This window comes from Stegastes partitus, unplaced genomic scaffold (genome assembly GCF_000690725.1).
Source record: "Stegastes partitus isolate 25-593 unplaced genomic scaffold, Stegastes_partitus-1.0.2 Scaffold1224, whole genome shotgun sequence".
Classification (NCBI taxonomy): Eukaryota; Metazoa; Chordata; class Actinopteri; family Pomacentridae; genus Stegastes; species Stegastes partitus.
The window spans coordinates 100292-123398 of NW_007578955.1; the positions used below are offsets into that span (position 1 = coordinate 100292).

The window sequence follows — 23107 nt, forward strand, 5'->3', positions numbered from 1 at the left end:
GAGATCTTTGTGCACTTTTAAAAAGTTATGCATTATGTAGGATGTACTGAAAAATAACCACAGAGTTTAAATGTAAAACTACACAACTAGTAAGATTCATGTTAAAATCACAGGTGGAAATTTTACTTTAATAAGATGAGCATAACCTTTATATAAAGAGCTACATATTTATACAGACAGTTATTGTCATTTTTCCAAGTTAGGAAAGCAAATAAAGTCCATTTTGCATTAATTGCACAATATTCATATTAAATGTTGTGTTGTTTATTTCTGTAATTTTGTAGATTACTTTATACATAAATTAAAAACACGACATTTATAGTCATGCTCCATAACATTAAGTGTGTTTTACTGAATTATTACATCTGATTTCCAACAGAGTGAAAACAGTCACAAGTTACTAAAACCCTCATTTAAAAAATAATAATAATAAAAATGCAACCGTTATGTCCTTGTTGCTACTTTTTAGCCATCAGACTAAACACTGCACATTACCAGAAAAAGCATGGTGGTGGCAGCATCATGTTGGAGGGACGCTTCTCAGCAGCAGGAAGGCTCATAAAGATGTATATATAAAGTGAATGCAGAAAATGAATCCTGGAGGACAATCTGATGCTACCTGCAAGAGAACTGCCACTTAGGAGACAGAGTGAGAAGACAACAAACCAAAGCATACAGACAAATCTACACGGTTTAAAGACAACAAGGTGAAAGTTTTGCAGCAGTCCAATCAGAGCACAAACCTCAATCCAATTGAGAATTTGAGGCCACTGACCTGAAGGGGTTGAATACTTATGCAATCACTTATTTCACATTGATTTAATGTTAAAATTAAATTGGAGACTTCCAAGGACGGTGAATGCTTTTTATAGGCACTGTAATCTGATTGCCTAAAACATGAATGACTTCAACTGCAGCAATTTAACCCAAAAGTTCCTCCTCCAAAGCATCCAGCCTCATGTGTTGCATATTGTACCACAAGCACAGCATCCTACAGATTCAGTATTGCCCTGTATCTTATTTAACCCACTCTTTGTATGCGTGAAAGAATGTGCCCTTGCTATGCTAACACAAACCAAGACATTGCCTTTCTGTTTTCAGACCAGAGTTTTAGGAAAACTATGTCACCGAGGTCAGCGGTCACCGAGCGGGTGTTAAGAGAGGGAGGGAGGAGAAAAAAAGAGGGGAAGCAGAGAATGAAGGAATGAGATATACTGTAAGAGAACAGAAATAAAAAAAACAGGAGGAAGAGAAGAAGCAGAAAGAAACAGGAGGTGTTTAGGACTAAGATGGAGTCGCAAAGACTGTGAGGACGGGAGAGACAATAAAAAGAGGAGGTTGGGAGGAAGCAGGAAAAAGAAGCCCGTGATGCTGTGATGGCGACTGATCGGAAGGCTCCCTCCGTTTTGCAACTCCATCTTCCTTTTTTCCACCCCTCTCTTTGTTGATCTGTCTCTTTGGCCCAGGAAAGGGTTTGTGTTTCCATCACATGTTGCACATGTTGCCCTCGCCTCTTTGTTTCTCTTTCGTTCAAGTGTGAAGAAACCTCACTGCATGCAAAGTAGATCCGAAGAAGTGAATGCACACAGATGCTCCCACAGCATGAGCGATGCAAGTTCACATGCCCAAAGAGACAAACAAGAAAAACCAGAGGAATAAGTCAATTTAAAAACAGGAATTTACAAAAAAAATTAGCATTTCATACATGCATATTTAGACAACAAGATTGCAGGTGTTTGTGCACAGATTCGGGGTTTGGTCACAAACACAAGCAGAGTTAAAGGAAAATGAGGATTCCTGAGCTCTTTCAGATTGAGAACAACAACTTGTTGCCTCTGAGAAGATGTTTTTAGCATGAAATGTGTTCCCATTCATCCCTCGCATTAGTGAGTCACACAGTGCATCCAGTATATTGAGTTTTTATGTCGTTAGTATTGGAGATTTTTTTTTCCTTTGAATACAAAAATACAGTAATGATTAAGTCACTGGAGAAGTGTCACTGTTTGTATGCAGTGTGCAAATGTTTAGCTCTAATCTCTCACTCCCTCTGGTGGACACACTCAGAGACACAGGACAACCAAATGTGATTCTCAGCTCTAGTTGGGTTTAGGGAGGCATCATAAAACCTGGTGTTTTTAGATTAGAGAAGTAATTTATTGCTTAGAAGCATAATTAACATACAGAAGTACTAATGCTGCAACGAAAAACAAAACCTGTGGAAGCTGCTAAATGAGTCAAACAAACAAACAAACATAAAACAAGATCAGCACTGATTCAACTACAAAAGAGAACAACTAAACTGCAGCTTACCCAAACTGGAATATAAAGCCAACAACATTCCTGTTCAGGCTGAAGCCTGCAAGTGTTTGCAGATTTACAGAGAGTTTAGGTGCACATTTATACCCAGGTGTAGTGATTGCTGCAGTTTGATTGGAGCACAGCCGTCCAATCAGTAAAAAGGACAGGTGGAGAGAGAGGAACCAGAGGTTGGAGGTGGAGAAAAGTGTCGACCACATGGAAGGAAGGCACATGGCCACCAGGGGACACAAATGTAAAGTTACATATTTATAAATGTCTTTACCAACTTGATGCATATTTATAAAGATATACAGTATCTGAAGAATAAAACTAGGCAAAGAATGAGAAGAACCGGACGTTCAATCATGACAGCAATTATTAAACAATCTGATCCTGATTTTCCTACTTGTGAGAAAGAGACACGAGAAGAGAGGAGACGAGGCAACAGGTGTTCAACAAAATGAGACGTGTTTGCTTCTGAGCTGTTGTTTCATATCGACATAAACTAAATATGACATATGGCATCGCTGCATCATGTGTCCATTGTTTTGTTAAAGTCAACCTCTGTAAGTTATGACGTCTGTCAGATGAGCAGAACAGTTTGCTTTTAATTCGGTTCACAACGCAGCATAATTTATTGATTTTTAAAAAATTATTTAACCAAAAATTGCTGTGAAGTTTTTAAAAAGTTATGAGTGAGACACATCAAGGTGTACAGTACTAATGAGGAGTGCCAAATATTATGGTTAAGTGTCTTATTTTTATTTTATTTTATTCTGTATATGTGCCACGCTTCTTTATGTCACAGGTGCCAAAAAATCATCTGTAAAGGACACATGCACTCCCTCAGCCAGCCTCCTGAATCCTTGATCTTTAGCCCTCGAGATGCATTTTAGCAACTGAGCCATCCTTCATAATGGCACGCTAAGATTAATTTAGGCAGAAGAATGGAGGACAGAGGAGACAAGGAGGCTCACATTAGAGAAAATAGATGATCCTTAGGTATCTAATCTCCCAGAGCTTGTGCTTTGTCCTGTTTGTCGTTGCTCTTCCTGTACCTTCTGCAGGCGTCTTTATCTGATCTACAGTAACCTGCTTAATATTTATTGTCTCATTTGTCTGTTATCTGTCACTGTTTGTCTGTCCTCCTCACACCCACTGGGGTTTTCTCTATGACATAGCATTGTAAGATGAATTAAATTGAATAATTGTGAACAAATCAAACCATGACAGTGAAAGCCACTCATGAGATTTTAAAGAATTCACACTTTCATGTTGTTTGAGCTCCATCATCTCAATCACAAAAAAATCATGAAATTCCCCATCAAACAAAGTGTGAGCTGTGCAGCTGTAATCAGCATCAGTCTCCTCAAGAGGTCATCGCTGCTCTTCAGCTAACACACACCAGAGCAGTGATCTTCACTTTATGAATGCAAGTATGAGCAAAAAGACACTTTACTTTGGTTTCAGAGGAGCAGCAGATCATGGTTCCTTGTTTTCAAATGACTCAAATGTCCTCTTGTGAGAAAAAAACAAGATCACTCTCAGATGAAATGATGATTAAAGAAAATCTGCAGCAGATTCAAGAAATTAAATGATCAGCTTGAAAAACATAGGACTAAATCATCCTGGATTGCTGATCCCTGCTTTATATGGTCGCAGTTTCAAGTTTTTCTTGGTAGCTCATGATGAGAAATACAAGCCTGCAGCGGGACTTATGTGGATCTGACTGCTGAACCTTTAAGGTCCACCTTTTCTGAAAACAGAGCAAACTGCACATCTTTGGTCTGTTTAATCACATGAAGCTGGTACGTCTTTGAATCTGATCATGTGTGTTTTACAGTTATTGAATTATAATAAATCATTTGCTGCACGATGAAAATAACACCTGCAGCCTACATCTTATGACCAGGAACCTAATTTCCACTCATGCCTCATGCCAGTGGGTCAAAAATTAGAGATAAACCTGAACAGCTCTCCAGCATAATGAGTGCACGTGCTTGTATACAGGGCTGGAGGGCGAGTCAAATGAGTTAATGAATATGAAAATCATATGCCTTCATAGTCACAGTATCCTAACTGAGCTGAACATCAGGGATTTGGAGAGACACAAGAAGTGTATTCATTCCTCCAACAGAAACTGTGGCCCCAGGGATCGACATGTTGGATGGTTTGGTCTGTCCACCACAGATTACTATGAGATTTGATACAGATATCAGTGTCCCAGTCAGATGAAACACAACAACTTTGCTGATCCATTAGGCGTTTTTTAATATGCTTAGAATTTTGGTTTGACTGGATTTGACTAAATTTGTGCAAAATCATTGGGAACATGTGGGAAAAGAGTTATTGTGGGTCCCCTCTCCCAACAGCGACATCCCTATACAAGTAAACAGAAACTTTTAATAGGTTTTTAGTGAATTTTGTTGGTTAAGGAGAGAAATAAAAGAAACAACAGTAAGTGTTAAACCACAAAACCATTAGAAAAGTATTATTAAATGGTTTGGAAGCATTTTAAAGTGTAAAATGTAATAAAGTTCCAAAAAAAGTTGAAAAATAAATAAAGCTCCACCGTCATATTTGAGACATTTATGAAAGATGTCCATGTCTTTTTTGGTTTTTTTGACATTGTAGAGAATCTTCTGTTGTGTTTTGAGGGAAATATTTCGGTTTTTGACATTGCTAATCTACATATCTTTGCCAATTTATTGTATTTCTTTACACCTGTTGCTCCTTTTCAGCTCCACCGATCACATATTAGATGGGGTGGGACACGTTGTTGTGTAGGAATTCATTTTTGTCACTGACATCTGCATTTAGCTCAAAGTACATCTTGACTGCAAAAGATGTGACAGAAGTAAGAAACAAGCAAACTCTTTGATGGAGTTTAATCTCATAACCCTGTCCTGCTTGAGAGGCTGCAGGTAGAAGCACTGATGTCAAGCTAAAAGGAGCAAACATACACATACTTCACAAATGCACATGCAACTTCCCTCTATTTAATGTGCTGCAGCATGGCAGTCTGCAAATAGCTCATCTAATTTCTGCTTCCACGTGGTCCAGTCAAGTTCTCGCAATGATGAAAATCGGATCCTTCTGTGTATAGCACATGATCTCTGTTGATTTTAAAGGCCTTTGCATCATATGTAAGTTTGCATCATGTTCTTATATCTGACTTCCTTTCCTTCCAATCTGCGCTCTAGTGACTGCTCACTTATCAGTTTTGTAACAGTGTAAGAAGGAAGACTGTTCACTGCTGCAGGATGCTTAAACCAACTGTGAGGTTTCATGTTAAGGATTAACTGAGGGTAAAAAGATCAATGTTTTGGAACCTGTGCGGTTGATGCAAAGCCATTTGTGCCGCATTAAGTAAATAAGTTGGCCTTGAGGATGTTCTTTTCAAGCCTATTGAATGGAATCAGTGATGCAGTTTCTACACCACGTTAATCACTTGTTTGTGTGTGTTTTAGCAAGTTAGCCAAATAAAGTACATGCAGTCCTAAATCTGTAGAAATGGATGCAGATGTCCGTTGTCAGCAGGCATCTTTTCAATCTGGCAGTACATGAGTTTGTTTTGCTTTACTACATTTTTTAAAAAATAACCTAATATTAGAGTAGAATTAAGCAAAACGAATCACACAAACCTTTTAATGTTTTGGGCCATTCTAGTCTTTCATCAATGATACACTCATGAAAACATAATTAGGAATATTAGATTCCACTAAATCAAACACACTGGACATTAAAAAACAGTAACAGCTTGGTTTGGGCTGCTTCTCCATAGATTCAGGGCAGGTTATGGCGCCATCTCTGCTCTTTCTGTGACATTGGAACAAATTGGGAGTTAAAATATTTCACTAATTTGAGCTGCATTGCAACTCTAGAAGAAAAGGAGTTCCACAAGGATCTATTCTAGGTCCTCTTCTGTTCACCTTATAAAAATGTCCCTCTTCAGTACCGGTGGTGTCCATCTCTGTGCTGATGACACCAACCTAAAGTGCTGCTGTGCAACTAAAAAAAAAACTTGCTGTTGATAAACTGCAAGAATCTCCAGAAAACACTCGTCAATTTTGTAGCAATATTGAGAAAGTTTGTAATAACCTGAACTCCTGGACTGATGGCAAATCCACAGAAAAAGCAATGTTTTCTACTATCTATGTGGGTGCTCAGACTCTGCTTTTGAACTTTTAGCTGTAGTTTCACTTTCACATAAGAAAGTGAAACTATAGCTAGTTTCACTGAACAGACTTCAGTTTGTTCTTGTGGTAATAAGACCCTAAAAGTGGGCAATTCACTTGACAACACCTTCATGCTACGTGCTTTATCAGACTACAGACTGGCTAGCTCTCATTATTAGAAGAGAGTTTTACTTTTTCTACTATATTTATAAAATGCCGTCACAGGAAAGGTGGTAGAAATACTTGTGCATTAGATGAAAGAGCACCTAAGAGAAAAAGTCAAACCTGGTTTCTGGATGATGGGGTTAAAAGCCTCAGAGATGGACAACATGCAGTAATTATCTAAATAACATTTTGAGCTAGTTTCAGCATTCAACACGCTATCATGATGGGAGATTATTTCCAACCACTTTCTCACCGTTGCACTGCTGTGAGATGGGTGTAAATGTCAGATTGGTGCTTTTGGAAGGAACTTGGGTCACACTTTCTGGATATTCTGTCCAGGTTGTTTCCTCGCTCTGGCTCCCACTCACATTTCTTCATCTGACCAGTTCTGGAAGCAACACAGCTGATTCCGGGCCTTGACACAGAGACCTGAAAAGACAAACAGGTCATGTTGGTCTTCTGTTACATAACTGTCTGCACAACTGACCACAAATGTCACTGCACGCCCACATTGTTAGTTTATCGTGTGTCATTTTGGGGTTTGAGGCAATTGTAGAAATGATTGTGAGTATTTTTTGGTTTATTTTGACCTTTTAGAATCGAATTTTCCTCTACGTTACGCAGAATCTCAGGAATCCAGAGAATGAAGCTCAGTGTGAAAATATCTCTGGAATCTTAGGTAGACTTTCCCACCTTAAACTCCACCGTGTGACTATAACAGTCAGCGTGTCATGCTTCACAAGTCCTTGAAATTGTCACCACATGATTCTGTTTTCACATGTAGCCATAATGTTCCACCTTGGCAGCTCTGTACATGCATGTGGAATGTGTATCTGCTACATCCTGCCCCCTTACACAGATATATGAATTGCAACCTCTGGGTTTTTAGAAATTAATTTTCCACCACAGTCATACTAATGCTCACTTTTACAGCTGCTGTAGTTTGTTTATTTTTTGGGGGGCAATTCTGACATCTGATTACATGTCACTGAATTCCCAGGACACTCAGAGCCATGAAACACAAACACAAGCTGACCCATGTGTGGTGTGAACTCTGCTAAGTAACTGCAAGCATGTATGAATTTGTGAATTTTGCGCTCCGGATCGTTCTCAGCATCATCTGACCCATGCATGCCAGTATCAGTGTAAATGTAAAAAAAAAAATAAGCCCGACCTTTGACTTTTATCCAACCTTTTGTCACATGTTTTCTTTTCCCACTGTTATCTTTACTGAGATAACCCATCTGCAGGTTATGTAAAACCTCACCTCGAGAAATATTCTTGTCAAAAAGCGGTCTAGAGCGGGTTTTAAAAGGCTTATCTGCTTCTGGTGTGAGTTTGTTCTGAGGCCCATGTTGTTGTTGTTTGTTTGTTGGTGTTAATCGCTCAAACTACTTAAGACATTTTGCCTTTTTGACTTGCAGAATCATCTTACTCCAATAGCAGAGAAATCGCTGACATTTTTTGCAGTATATATAACTGTTGTCATGAAATCCTAAACAGCACTTATGAGTCTGTTCATCATTAATCTTTTGCATGGTCATGTAATAGTGTTAGAGCACTGTGTGCCTTCTGACATACACCGATGGCATTTTGCACTCTTCATAAATGTACAAGAACTTGCTGTGACCTAGAACTGATTCACAGTCAGTGCTTCTGTTTTATGTAACATATGTTTATTGCAGGTATGACACCCTTAGGGCAAGCAATTCTACTTTTATGTAAAAACTTGTTTCTTTTTTATGGTTCTTGGACTCACAGTGTCAAGGTTGAAAACTATAGAAGCCTGATATATGTGGAGACCCCTCATATATTTACAGTCATCCTAAAGGTCGAGTCTGTTTAGCTTGTTGGCATATTTACATAGCATATTTTACTATCGCTCTTTATCTCCTGTGTCCTGTGCATGAACACAAACATGCATGAGTATTAATGTGCACAGGACTGGTTGGAACAGTGTTGTGGTGTCTTGGTCCTCGTCTCTTTGTTGGTCTTTGTTTTTTCAGAGCACAGACAGAACAGACCGCTATTCCTGACAGGAAGTGTGTTAAATTAGAATCACACCTTTAGGGAACCATGAGATGTGTGACACTGACCCAAACAGGCCAAATAAAATAAAACACTGAACTGAAACATACTCCTGCTGTTTGAATTCCTCCTTTTGAGTGTTTTCCCTCATTTTTTTTTGGATTGTCTGCTCCTGAGTTTCACTGTGTCTTGTTTCTTAATTCACTCTGTGTATATATTATAGTCCCACATCTTCCCCTGTCAGTTGCTAGTTCTTCTGTTTACTTGCCACCTGTGTTTCTTTAGCCTGTCTTCACATGTGGTCTAATCCTGGTCTGTTAGGCTCGATTATAGTACCTTTCGTTTTACCCAACCTGCCTGTGTGCTGTGTGTTTTGCCTTTGGGTCTTTTCCTAACATCTATGGGTAGTCTCACATATCCAGACCTTTCTCCTCGGGGTGGTGTAAGTGCTGGAGAATGATCTAACTGCACCTCCTTATCATTCTCCTATAAGGGGTAAAAATGCGCTGACATTTCTTTAAACCAGTCACAATTGCCAAGGGTGGTGCCAAGCCCAGGATGTAGTGATGGTGCCCCTCTAAACTAGTGACAGGGAAAGGTTTGCATGTAGGGAGCTGAGGAGTGGGATTAATATGCTTAAGTCACCTAAAAAACCAAGCAGGGATTCCTTTTTGCACTGTCCAAGTCTTGGGCAAAACTTTCCATTTTCAGCACATAGGTTGCTGTGTGGAGGTTGTTGTTGTTTCATTTAAAGGGGATTTTTAAAATGGTCATATGCAGATAGTGGAAGAGACTATCCAGTGAGTCAGATCAGTCTGAGAGGCAACTTTTATATTTAATTTGATAATTTGGCCCATTAGTAATATAAAAGTATTGCTTAGTGCACCTATAGTGGTGTGTATAATGTCAGAGCGGAAGAAATGTGGCTCATTTCAACGTCAGCAAACATTCTAATCCGTGACTTCAAAGCGTCTTAAGCGGAGAGTGATCCACATGTGCAAACCTCTGACGTCAAGCAGGAATCACATGATGAGGCAATCATGAAAATGTGACAAATGCTTGAATTCAGACATTAAAGTCTACAGCCTTCAGCTTCAAACTGCTGCAGCACAGCAGAGATGATGCACCGTAGATAAAAGCAACAAGCCTTTAGAAGTCTCACTTACAAACTCCAGCGTCCGCCTAAACCATCCAGATCAATAAAGGTGATTTTACATACAGTGACCTTATCAAGACTGTGGGCTGCTGAGATAAAAAGAAGAAAAAAAAAAGAAAAACATTCCAGTTGTGTGTCTTGTGAGGCTTATGGTTTACGTTATAAATCAAGTTGCAAAACCTGTGTTGCCCATTTTTTCTTCTGTTGCATCTGTTCATGCCTTTATTGGCCTCACAGATCAGTTCATGCTCTTTAACAGAAACTGCTGCCAATGCAAAACACCAGAAGTGCAGATGAAGCCAAACAGCTCTCTTTGGTCTTTAACTGACTCTCATATGAGTTCAATTCTCTGTATATTCTTTGACTCTGTTTTGTAGGAGAAATGACATTATAGGAAAAGATAGATGCTGCCAGAAAACAGTTTTAGTTAATTTCCTGTTTAATCGTTTAGGAATGTAAAGCTGCTCTAAAACAGACAAAGTCAGAGTTTGAGAAGGTAGAGCACGAGATAAAATCAATGCAAGGACTCTCTCTGATGTTTGACATTTAGGTAAACCACTGTCAGCTTCGCAATCCAGGCAGATAAGTGTCATAACCTCAACAGCATCACAAACATTACAGGCAGAAGACTGCGATCAGTACTGGGACAATAAACTGCACCGCACATCAGTTATTGTGCAAGCAAGGCTTTAATTTATACGCTTTTCATTGCTCCTGCGGTTTTCTGTGTTCATAGAAACAAACAATTTTGCAGCCTGGACCTTTTAATTGCAGTGTCGACAGTGTTCTGAGTAACTGTTGCTTCCCACTGCAGCTGAATTAACATAATTTAATCTTATCCTGGACAGAGTTTTTTGAACATTCTTTACGAGATAAGACTTTAGATTTGTACACATTCATTTGCACAGCGTGTCCACAAACCAAGGTTAACAGGACGCAAAGTTTTCACAAAGTGCAAAAGTTTCTACAACATAAATAACAATGACACAAAGAAACTCATCCTACTGTCAGCAAACTACATCTGATTTATGCTGTGAAAAAACAAGGCTACTGTGTGCGTATGGCAGGTTTGTGGCGGGTTTTATTTAATCCTCTGCCTTTAGGAGTTGTGCTTCAGACTGCTGTTTTTTCCACCTACAAACCATCCTCAGTGCTGCTTGTTAAAATCACATGGATTAGAGTGAGAGGACACCTTTGGGACAATATTACCATCTTACAGCTGTGTCAGTTCATATTACGTAAATCTATGAGCTATTTTGAGTTTCCCAGTTTGCTTTCAGTTGCTGACATGACATCTAACTAATCAGTGTGTTCTCAAGGTAATCAGTAACTTCAACTGTGCGGTGTGACACCTACTGAATTCAGCTATGCAGGGGAGTCACTTCAGTGATAAATTGTCTGATCTTTCAGCATTTCAGCAAAGAACTCTTACTGTAGACATGGGGGGCAAGTGTTTCTTTACTGCACTGGTCTTCTGTACATGTTTGTTAACATCATCACAAGTGAACTACATGTACTAAAAACAAGAGCATCCTCGTCCCCAGAGAAACTCGGTCTGGTTAATGTTTTTTTTTTGTTTGTTTTTATGAAAATGGGACATCAGACCTCACTGGGTCAACCATTTACACTCGATGTGCAAATGATCAATATTCAGTATGCGTGAGGGGTGGTTGGTCTGTGGCTACTGTTTGCTTGGAAGGGCACCGAGAACAGGACAACATGTTTTGTACAGCTCTAAATAAATGTACAGCTCTAAATAAGAGCAGAAAGGTGGATCCAGATCTCTTATGCACACTTGCTTTAAGTGGATTTTCGTCTGTGCTTAATCCCCTGAACTCTTCAGCAGGTTTGAAAGGCATGTTTCCTTTATAAAAATAAAAATCAGTAAAATAACACCATTTATCAGAGCCAGAAAGTATGAAACCAGAATTAACAATAATCTGATTTTCAACTTGCTGTCAGTCCTTGAACATATCATTTGTGATCTGCAGCTCCATGAGGAAACTTGAGCTTAAAACTGTGATATTTTATTAAAATCCTTTTATTGTCCCTGTCTCGTTTAAAGAATTTGCCACAAATGAACAAAGCTCTCGAACCAGATTCTGCAAAAAAATAAAAATTCTCTGATCCTCAACACAACTGAGAAGCCATGACTGACTTAGCTGCAAGCAACAGACACCTGATAAAAATTCAGGGACTATTCAGCTGAACTGATCTGAACTGTAGGCCATGTTTACATAGAGAAGGTAGGACACAAAGAGCATAGAAACAACATAACAGTACTGTATGTAGAGCCACCAGTATGGGCAACAACACTGGCCACTTAAAAATGCAGTGCATATTAATTCCAAGTTTTTTCAAATTTCAGAACATATATAATCAAAGAAATTCAACTTTTGTTTTTTTTTTCATTTTTATCATTACTGGCATTCTAAATTTGTTGCAGTGCACAAAATACATTTTGACACCTCTATGCTTTTAGTCATGGTTGTGCTGTTTCCATAAAGGTGCAGGACTTTATCTTGCAACCACAGATGAGCCCACAGTGAGGAAACATGTGACAGTAACAGCAAAATGGTCAAAGACTGTTTGGGACCTAGAGGGTTAAAACATAAAGGTGGCAAGCAAATTAAAAGATAAGAAAACCTGTCCACACATTGGACAAAGAACATTTTCGTTATCTGTCTCTGCATGTATGAACTACTTGTCATGTCACCGCGCACTCGGGGCACCAAGCTGTTCTTCTGAGGGTCACTCAACCAAAACAGTTCAGAGGTTACGCCGTACAATACCATTCTTGCTTCCAGTTGTGTGATTTTGTGTTTGGCTCTTTACTGATTCAACAAGGTGCCAGAAAGAAATCTAAATCTGGTGTGGGGAACTTGGTCATACCAGTACACAGCAATCAGGTGTTAAGGAGTGCTATTCTATTTGCGGGAAGAAAAAAAAAACATGAAAGGTTGTATAATGTATATTGTGTTACTTCAAACTTCAAACATAAATTGCTGTAAGTTATGACTGTCTGCTGAAAACTATAAGCTTCCAAACAAACATTTAGTTCAGAAAGAAGTGAGCCTCCCAGACGTCTGCTGCCTGTTCTTCATCTCTGCCACGTTCAGCACGACAGATGCAAATCTCCAACACAACTGTCAGTGGCTGAGTTGCATTGTGGGTAATGTAGGAAAGTCCATTACTGCATTCTACATCGCATATTTTTTCTTTTTCTGCTCTTACAAAGCACACAGTTTCATGCAGTATGGATACAATTGGGACAGACTACTTCATCATAAAGCTGTGCCTTTAAACTTTGACTATTGTTGTCTGTAGAGTGGAATGAGCTGTCATCTGTTTGTGCATCTCTGGCGGTTCAACCTTATTTATACTTGTGCAAGACACTGTGACACATGCAAACTAACTGCACAGACAATTGTGGGTCAGATTGGCCAGAATGTCATGAAGGCTGCCTCCTGTTTAGCCATGTAGTAAACATCCTGGTATTTCTGACATACTGTATTTGACATACTTAGCACTGGGACATACTGAATGTTTTTCTGGCATACTGCATCGTATGTTATTATGGATATTAGAATCCACCCCAGATTTTCTTAAATGATGATGGCAAATGTGGCATCATCACAGATATAAACTTCAAAGATGAACACCGCTCATCCAAACAACTTCAATCTCAAAACGATGCTTCCTCGAGTTGCCAGCGATGCACTCAACAAGCATGAAGTAAATCGGATGACCAGTTGTCAAGAAAAGTGAAGAACAGACAGACGGACAGATAGACATACTGACAGAACATCTTTTATTGATTATTAAAATAAAAATGAGGAAAAGTTAAGGAATGGGTGGAAAACATAGAACAGAAGTGGTCCAAGTATTGATCCTTGAGGTACTCCTCATGTGACTTCTGCTGCAGACAAGATAATCAGTTACCACAACTCTGTTGGTATTTAAAGGAGGGAAATCTTGCAGTTAAGAATGGCATGATCTCAATGGCTGTCAAAGGTCGTACGGCAACCTCACAGAGTTCGGAAGCACACAGTTAGTGTATCTTCTATAAACTAAGCTGCCATAGTGAAATGGTGCAGTTACAATTACATTCGGCTTTTTAAAATGCTGGGCAGTTTCAAAACAAGTCATAAAAGCTGTCTTGTGGTGTTGTGGTAGCTTCCAGAGGAGTAACGTGTCTTGTTTCATTTCTAAAGCCTGTAATCTCACATCAGGGCTTCACCTTATGACAATTCAGCTCGCGTTAGCTCTGGCAGCTTTGCAAATGACATCAAACACGGCAGATGATGGGTGAGGAATGCGTGCAGTTGTGACATTATGTTTTCTCAGGGTCTGCTGATGTTGCATCCCATGTTTGACCAATTTCTATTTAGCAACTACCACAACCAGCACGAAAAGACATCTTTAAAAAACCTGACAACATGTGAGATGACAGATTTTGTCACGGACTGACCTAGCTGTGACTTTTGATGCATGTTGTCAGGCTTCTAGATGTATGCAAAGTAAGACAGTAAATACATTCAATTATATATTTTTGAAAATAAGACTGAGAAAATTCTCTTTGTTCATCATAAACTTCAGATTACAAGTGTGGACGCCCTCCATCATCATTTAAAAGCAGAAGTGAGCTACATCAATAGCGTAGAGTTCACAACAACACCAAAAAAAATCTTGCTTTTCTAAAATTAGCTACACGTTATCTACAAATGATGATAATATTTTACACACTCATGACAAGGAAGTATTCAGATTTTTGCTTTAGAGGAAGCAAAGTTCTTATCGCTCCTTATCTTTACTCCATCAGTATGTTCGCATGAGTCCTCAATAATAGCAGAAATGTTCGTTTTTCAGAAAAGTAAGTAAGTAGCTTGAGAGCCTTCTGTATATTTTCTGTATATTTTCTGTATATTTTCTGTATATTTTCTGTAGCAGGTGTTTGTGTGACATTAAGTGAGAATCAATGGATTCTGCAGAAACACTTTCTCTCACACCAATTTAAGTCAGGAATCATCAACATTTAACTAAAACAGAGTCTAAAGGTAGCAAATCATTAACTCACCTGTGAGACATAAAGCTACAGTGCCCAGACAAAGTATTCACCTCTCCTGGAAATTTTCTCTTTCATTAATTTTCAATCATTGTCAATATAATAATAATAACAAAAAGTAAAAGAGATTTCTACTAAAGATTTCTACAAAGTAATGTCAACTAATTAAAGATATAGAACTTAAAATAGTGATTGTGTATGTATTCGCCACCTTCAAGTAAGCGTTTAGTAGATGCACCTTTGGCCACAGTTACAGCACTGAGCCTGTGTGGATGGTCTCAGTTATCTTTGCACATCTGGACACTGAAATTTTCCCCCAGTCTTGTTTACAAAACTGCCAGGTTGCACAGGGATATTGCTCCACATTTATAAGCTTTCCAGGTCCTGCCAAGAAGGATCCATACATGATACTGCCACCACCATGTTTCATTGTGGCGATGGTGTGTTTTTGATGATGTGCAGTTTTTTGCTGACTTCAAAGTCTCCCATATGTCTTCTGGGGAAATCTAGTCGAGATTTAACATGAGCTTTATTCATCAGTGTCTTTCTTTGCTACTGTCCCATGACGCTCTAACCGGTAGAGAACCTTGGCCACAGTTGTTTTATATCTCTTCCATCTCAGCTGCTGAGTGAGGTGAGGTGAATATATTTTATAGGTACAGTATGTTCATCTCTGGACATCTGATAAATATTTGCAATGATGGGACAGGGTGTCCTTTAGAGGACTCTTAAGAAACATTTGTAATAACAATTTCAGTGGCTGTAAAAACAGAGGCGCAGGCAAGAGGGTTATTGTGGGCCCTTGTGCAGCAGTCAGATGGCCCCAACTCATTGGTTAAGCCAAAGGCGTGTTAGTTATAACTGAGGGGAGGGGTGACGGGGTCAACGGGTCAAAGACTTCCATGTCTTATCAGACAAGGTTAACAACTGTCTGTATAAAGAACAGGAGATATGGCGTGGCCAGAACCCAAACAGTGAGGTGGATGACTCGGAAGGAAGTCGTAACACACCGAGGCTGACGACTGTCCTCTTACATCTCAATGCCGAACAACAACTCAAGGTCCAACAGCGTCAGGATGCATGTTGTGGTGTTGCCTGCTTGTGTTTTGGTACGTTTGATGTCGACTTTGACATTACCTGTGTAATCCCACATAAGTTAGCCACTGTTTGGTCAATATTGACTTTTGTTAACTTGCGCAATGAGACAGTTCAGCTCTCGCTGGATGTCTTTTTAATGATGGATCATTTAGTAATGTACCATATTATAAAAGTATAAATTCATTACAGCCTTTACTAATGGAGCCCAGTGAAGTGGAACAGGGTTGTTATGTAATCTCTGACAGTGACAGTCGGACTTGCAGCAGCATCAACACATGTTTTCTACTTTTGCGCAAGTCCCCGTGAGCCGCAACAGCCTGGAATTCACATTAAACATTAAAGAGCTAATTTGCACGCCATTTTCACTTGGATGATTGATTTTCTCGGCAGCAGTGATTATTGCACAGATATCCGGAGAAGAAAACATAAACATAAACAACACATATCAAAGTCATAGTTGTAATGGGCATCATGTGGATCCTAATCAGCGTGAAGGTTAAACTTCCTCAAAAACACATCTCAGTCGTGGAGAACATGGCCTGCAATGTGCTGCTGATGGTCTTGTTTGAAGGCACAATTAAAATGCAACTTGTGTGTTTTTTACTTACTCCTTTATGGAGCCAAGTAGACAGACAACATCTGGATTTGGATTCAGTACCCCTGAACATTTAAGAACACCAAACTGTCTGCTGCCTGTAGAAAAGACTGCTGGACTGATCCTGGTTGCCATTACATGTACAACCATGTACACAACCACAGTGAGTGCACTTAAATGTATATCACCTAAATGTCAAATTATAACAAATTAAATCATGTCAAGTTAACACACAGAGTATTCCCCTCAAGTGAAATCAAAAACAAATACTTCAAACAGAAATTTGAGTTTCTGTGACCACTCAGACGTCTGAAGGACACTGCATGACATCAACCTCTATGGACAGCATCCAATACAAAGCAAACACAAAAGAAGCCTGATAAATATTTGGAGCACATTCTTAGGTCAGATAAGATCAAGATAGATGTATTTGGCTCAGTAGAGTCCAGCATGTTTGGTGTGAAGCTGAGTAGGAGTGAATGCAAAGTTCTGACAGTTGGGGGTTTGGTGATATGGGGCTGCATGAACAGTAGCTGTCGAGATTCCTTCCAGTCTGCAAAAGCTTGGCAGAAAAGGAATATATTAGCAGGGTAACTATCCAAAGCACGCTGCCAAAATTACATAAGAGTTCCTAAAGACAAAAAAGTGAAAGCTGTGACCTGGGCAAGTTTGTCGCCTGACTTGTATTGATAAATTTGTGCAACACTCAAACCTATCATGCCGAGGGACCAAAAACAAAGGTGGACGTACTAACTATTAAAATAAAACCCGGACTTTAGCTGCATGCAGCTCCTACTGTGGGCTATTTTTAATACAGTAAATCTAAACTGTTAATTTCAATTTGTAAATAAGGACAAACACCCCACTGTTCAACTTAGGAGTAATGCAATGCCTTTAAGGTGATGCAATGTGGAATCATCTGACATGTAAGTGATGGTGCCCTTCTCTTGTATATGGTAATAAGCCATTAGCAGCACAATCTCTGCTCTGGGGCAATAGTGTTCGGTCAGCTGGTAATTATTAACTCACCGTATGACCCAAAATCACCTCATTTAGAACTCACACGGGCCCTCTTCAAATCTTCACAATGCAGCATTGTCGCACATCATTCTGGCACACCTCTCCTTCATTTGTCACTTTATCATGTATTTGCACTTCCTCAGAGATAAGTTGGGGTTGTGGTAATTGTAGTACACGGATGCCCTTCTTGCCGCTGAATTTCCTGTACAACCGGCTTACCTTTGTCCTGCAGTATCTGTCTCAGTAACTCTCACACTCATTTCTAAAAAAGAAAAAAAAGTCTTTAAGCAAGTTGATTCATGTCAGAAACTAATTAAAATAACACATAGATGATTGTCATATGCAATCGAATTAAGTGAAATCACAGGGAGAGCACTTCTTCTTTTGATACTTAAATTACATTTTTCTGATTTACTAAAGGATCTGAGTGCTTCTTCCACGGTTGGGAGATCACATATCTCCTCTCCAAACCTTTTGACCTCTCTGCTGTGTTTTCTGCTCCTTCACACCCCCCTTGAATGTGTGTCCACATTATTATGGCACATTGATTACAGGACATTCAGTCCAGGTGACATTCCTCGTGATTGTGGATGCTTGTGTGTGTGTGTGTGTGTGTGTGTGTGTGTGTCTGTGTTTGTGTGTACGCTTGCAACATGTAGCATTAGTACAGTGTGCAACCATGACCCAGCAAAATGGATTCAGTGTATAATATTTATGACTTAATGGATGTAATCTCTCTCATTTACGACTTTCACACTAACACATGGGACCGGGTATGTTTTGTACAATTGTTAGGTGTTACTGGCAGCAAAAGCTAGAACACGCAGGGATGCAATGTTCTTTAAAAACAATGCACAGCCTGAGCGGTCAAACTATCAGAAATGCAACCTTGATTTAGATCTTTATCTGGATCCCCAGTGGTGGCTTCAGAGGTGGAGAAGGTCGTACGTTCATGCATATAGCAACGTTTGACGTCCTGCTTTATCACATCCCTTTCATGTATTTCAGATTGTCTGTTTGGCATTTTCTTTCATGCTGTTCAATATGTTAGATCATTTTGCAGGTGATTTATTGGCTTATTGAAAACACAAGCACATCAGCGGTCAATTCAAAAAGGATTCCAATAGGACTGTTTGTAGAAAGTGCATCATATCTTTCTGCAAGAAAGAAGTCAATATAATGCAATTTTTTTTAGACGATAGAATTAAAATTAAAAATGTTATTGCTCCATTTTATTATTTTGCTCATGAGAAATGATAAAATACTGTCTTTAGCCTCACTCACAGGTTGGAAGTTTGTTTTAAAGTTACATAGAAGTATATAGAATCTGAATAAACTGCACACTTCCTGTTTTTACACTTGTGTTTTCATATCGCAGCAGTTGAATGGACACAAATAATTACATTTGATGCCATAGTTTCACTCCGAGCAGCAGTGAATGCGAGACGAAGTATAAGAAGTCCTGCAACAATCTAGAAATATAAATGTTATAAACACAAAATTTTACCAAAGTGAACGCATGTGTAATTATTAAAATAAACAAGAAACAGAATGGATTATCTCCAAAGTTATATGTTATATATCACATGTACATATACTATTAATGGAAATAGTATTATATTATTTATGCATGAATAATTGAATTAAAACAATATGTGATAACAGTCAGATATGTGTGCTGTGGGATCTTAATCTACAAAACAGGATTTACTGTATTATTTACAGTCCTTTGCAGCTGGCGTTAGTGTATTTTTGTGTACCACTGAGCATGCGCTAACTCATGGAACTACATGTACACACAATCCATGAAAACACAAAGACTGATGACGACAACAGCAGCAACAACAATCAGATGAATCCGACACACGTGACGCTCCAAACGGAATATTTCCCAACCGAAGCTGGACTCAAAACTCATCATCACGTCTCGTTTTTCATCTGAGACAATAACTGAAGGGAAACTATCCAGAGATCCTTCACTGACAAGACCTGAGGAGTGTGATGTTGCCGAAGCTTCGTGCTGTCATTAAAGAGGGATTCCAGTGAATTTGTGCTGCCCGGAACAGGGAGGGGAGAGGATGTACATTTGAACGTCTTGTGAGTTGCGGTGAAGGTGTGTCCGCTGAGCCAATGACGCAGCCGCAGCTACTTGCGTCATTTGGAGGAGGAGCGCAGTTTGCGGGCCTATAATAAACCCGGCGACTGCGCTCCTGCCACAAGGACAGAAGACTTGAACAGGACCCACTAACTGAAGAAGAAATTCAAAAGAAGAACTTTTTAAAAGAAAAAATTCCATCCGGCTTGTTGATAATATTTCAAACAGCTCTGCTTTGATTTTTTCTTTTTCTACTTTGGAACTTTTGCGCAGCCACACTTTTACTTTTTTCTTACCTCAGACACTTAATTGAATCTTCAGCGATGTTTCCTGAGGCAAACAAAGGGTGAGTACACTATTGAACAGACTGTACTTTCAGGTTTTCTCTTCCCATGCTGCTGAACACATGGCCTCTTCGTGGGCCGGTTGCGACATGGAGCAAAAATATGTTTGGCTCAGGGCCAAAAATGAAAAAAAGAAATTGCACATGCGCACTGGGCAGCAGTGGGCTAAGTGGAAAACCATTCATTTAATCCTGCCTGTCATTTCACAATGAATTAGGAGCTACTCTGCTGAAACTCGCACTTTGTCTGATTTAAAGGATTTTAAAAGAGCAGCCAAGTGACTGTGAAGTGGTTGTGACACGCTGAGATTCTGGAGGAATGTGTGTGTGAGAGTGTGTATCAAAAGTCACACCCTTATAAGTCCCCAGATTGGGCCTGCTGCCCAGAAAAAAGCTGTAACGTGATAGTAATGATCACATCACATGTTACTAAAACGAATGAGGGGCCAAAGAGAAGTGTTGAAGCTGAACTTGGTGGCAAATGAGGGCACAAACATGTCCAAAAAAATCCAAAAATGGGATCAGTTTCTTTGTTGCTGATCCTCCAGCAGTCACTTTGTATCATCCCCGGCTTGATAAGAAGCCAGGGATGATACTTTAACACCATCTGACAATGCCCTAACCTTTGTGTTCAGTCGTCCTGGAGTGTCATTCTGACCTCTGACCTTATTTCATGTCATCCAGCTACAGCTACGAGGACTGCAAGGCCACTGCTGATTGGCTGCTGGCCCAGACGGACGTCCGACCCATAGTGGGCATCGTGTGCGGCTCGGGGCTCGGAGGGCTGGCCGACATGCTGAAGGACCAGGTGGCCTTTAACTACAAGGACATCCCCAATTTCCCACAGAGCACTGGTGAGAGAGCAAACCTTTCTCAAGCGTACGTTCTCCACTTAAACTCCTGATCTTTACTGACCGGTTGTGTTGTTTCTCGCAGTGCACGGACATGCAGGACGGCTGGTGTTTGGCACCTTGAAGGGACGGCCGTGCGTTTGCATGCAGGGACGCTTCCACCTGTACGAGGGATATCCAATCCAGAAGGTGAGTTCATCCTGCAGCAAGTTCCTCTGGTTGCACTCTTGAACCCGATGTGGTTTGACGTCTTTAAAAGCCAGTGTTCCGTGTAATCCATGACCTTTAAGAAATGCTGTCATGCTGCTTGAAACCGAAGTGCCTCGTGAATGATTACATAATGTCTATGTATGCGCTGTGTGTGTTCCTCCAGATCACATTGCCGATGCGCATCTTCAAGCTGCTCGGTGTCGAGACAGTGATGCTGACCAACGCAGCCGGAGGCCTCAACCAGGACTTTAAAGTGGGAGACGTCATGATCATCAAAGACCACCTCAACATGCCCGGCTTCGCTGGCAACAATCCGCTGGCTGGACCCAATGATGAGAGGTACCTGTTGTTCTTGTACAGTCTTAAAAAATGCAAACGTGTGTTTGCACAAGAGCAGTCTTGCAACACCAAACCTCAGCAATGATTCTCCCTCCACCCTCTGTATTCACTCACCTGTCATTTCTTCCTCTTGCAGGTTCGGTGTGCGTTTCCCCTGCATGTCCGATGCGTACGACAGAGAGCTGCAGCAGTTGGCCATGGACGTGGGCCAGGAGCTCGGCTATGGAGACTTCCTGAAGGAGGGCGTCTACTGCGTGCTGGGCGGACCATCGTTCGAGACGATTGCCGAGTGCCGCATGCTGCACAAACTGGGCGCCGATGCTGTCGGTGAGTAGTTTATATCAACATAGTGGTGATTATTAGGCAACAATGCAGATTATTTTTGACATTTATGTGCAAAAGTTGGGCAAATTGCATTTTTTTTATTTCAGATGGTAAAATTACATCAATAAATCACTTCACCTGGAGCATGTGCAAAAGTTGGGGTCATTGCTCTACTTGTAAACCCTTCATGAAATTATTAGGCATTGATTGACACACTAGGGCTTTTAAAACACTTTCAAACCTGTGAACCATGTGCTAACACCCATGACTGTCTAAAATGAAGCAAGTTAACTGCAATGACCGCTTCGAAGTAAAGAAGTTGCTGCAGGGGTTTTATTTATTTCTTTTTGCTTCAAAAATCAATGTGTTCGAACATTTGCTCAAACATTTGCATGCAACTGTAGTTACTTTAACCGGACAGCAAGAAACATAACTTTAAAGCTGCATTACATAGGGTTTCTTTGTGATTATTCTCACGTTATTTGCCCATATTTAGTTCTTTGGTGAGCTATGGAGACCTTCCATCACAAGTCAAGGTTTTAAGTTGTGAAATGACAACTGTAGCTCTTTTATCCACATGTTTTAATGCGAGTCTTCTTCTGCCCTGCAGGCATGAGCACAGCCCACGAGGTGATCGTGGCGCGCCACTGCGGCATGCGCGTCTTCGCCCTCTCGCTGATCACCAACCAGGCGGTGATGGACTACGACAGCGAGGAGAAGGCCAACCACGAGGAGGTGCTTCAGACGGGGAAGCAGCGAGCGGAGCAGCTTGAGCGGCTGGTTTCCACCATGGTGACCAAGATCGAGCACAACAACAACTACGCCTAAGAGACGCCAGGCGCTTTAGTTCAGTGTTGTGGTACAACTCAAGGACACTTTAGGTGGATATGGTTGCCATTTATTGCTATCGTGCCAAAGAAAATCCCTCTTATTTTGTCTTTTAGGTGAGCTGTTTTTTTTTGTCTTAGGTCAAAAGATGATCACCTGAAGAATCTCTGATGTATATGTAAATTTAAATAATGCACACAACCTTTGTTTCATGTCGCTGTGCCCTGCATGACATACATTCCTCCACTGAGCAGCTCCAAGACAAAGTCGCTTCTCAGTTTCTTGGGGGGGTTTTTTGTAAAGAAGGCGTATTTGTTCTAACTTAAAATATGTGATCAAGTTTTATAAATGTCTGCAATTTAACTTAACAATGAGCAAAAATCTGCTGTAAAGATCTTAATGTTATGATGTTGTTGAAATGTACATTAGCAGATTTAAGGTATTTTACTGTGTTTGTTTTTTAATATGACTTGTTACTAAAAGTACTATTTATTACTATAACAAGTTGGTTTGT

General features: G+C 40.1%; 1 protein-coding gene across 1 annotated transcript; it reads left to right on the forward strand.

Moving 5' to 3' along the window:
- The first annotated feature begins 19813 nt into the window (after positions 1-19813).
- Positions 19814-23094, forward strand: pnp5a (purine nucleoside phosphorylase 5a). Its single transcript, XM_008297490.1, has 6 exons — positions 19814-20044; positions 20726-20895; positions 20978-21081; positions 21266-21441; positions 21578-21768; positions 22376-23094. Exons 1-6 carry the CDS (start codon positions 20022-20024, stop codon positions 22591-22593), a joined length of 882 nt encoding a protein of 293 aa, XP_008295712.1. The 5' UTR covers positions 19814-20021; the 3' UTR covers positions 22594-23094.
- The last annotated feature ends 13 nt before the right edge of the window (positions 23095-23107 follow it).

Bases quoted from the DNA above. Each gene is read 5' to 3' on its own strand.
- pnp5a (XM_008297490.1), top strand. From the start codon at position 20,022: ATGTTTCCTGAGGCAAACAAAGG. The intron at 21,442-21,577 runs GTACCTGTTGTT...TTCCTCTTGCAG, and splicing joins GCTGGACCCAATGATGAGAG to GTTCGGTGTGCGTTTCCCCT. The intron at 21,769-22,375 runs GTGAGTAGTTTA...TCTGCCCTGCAG, and splicing joins ACTGGGCGCCGATGCTGTCG to GCATGAGCACAGCCCACGAG.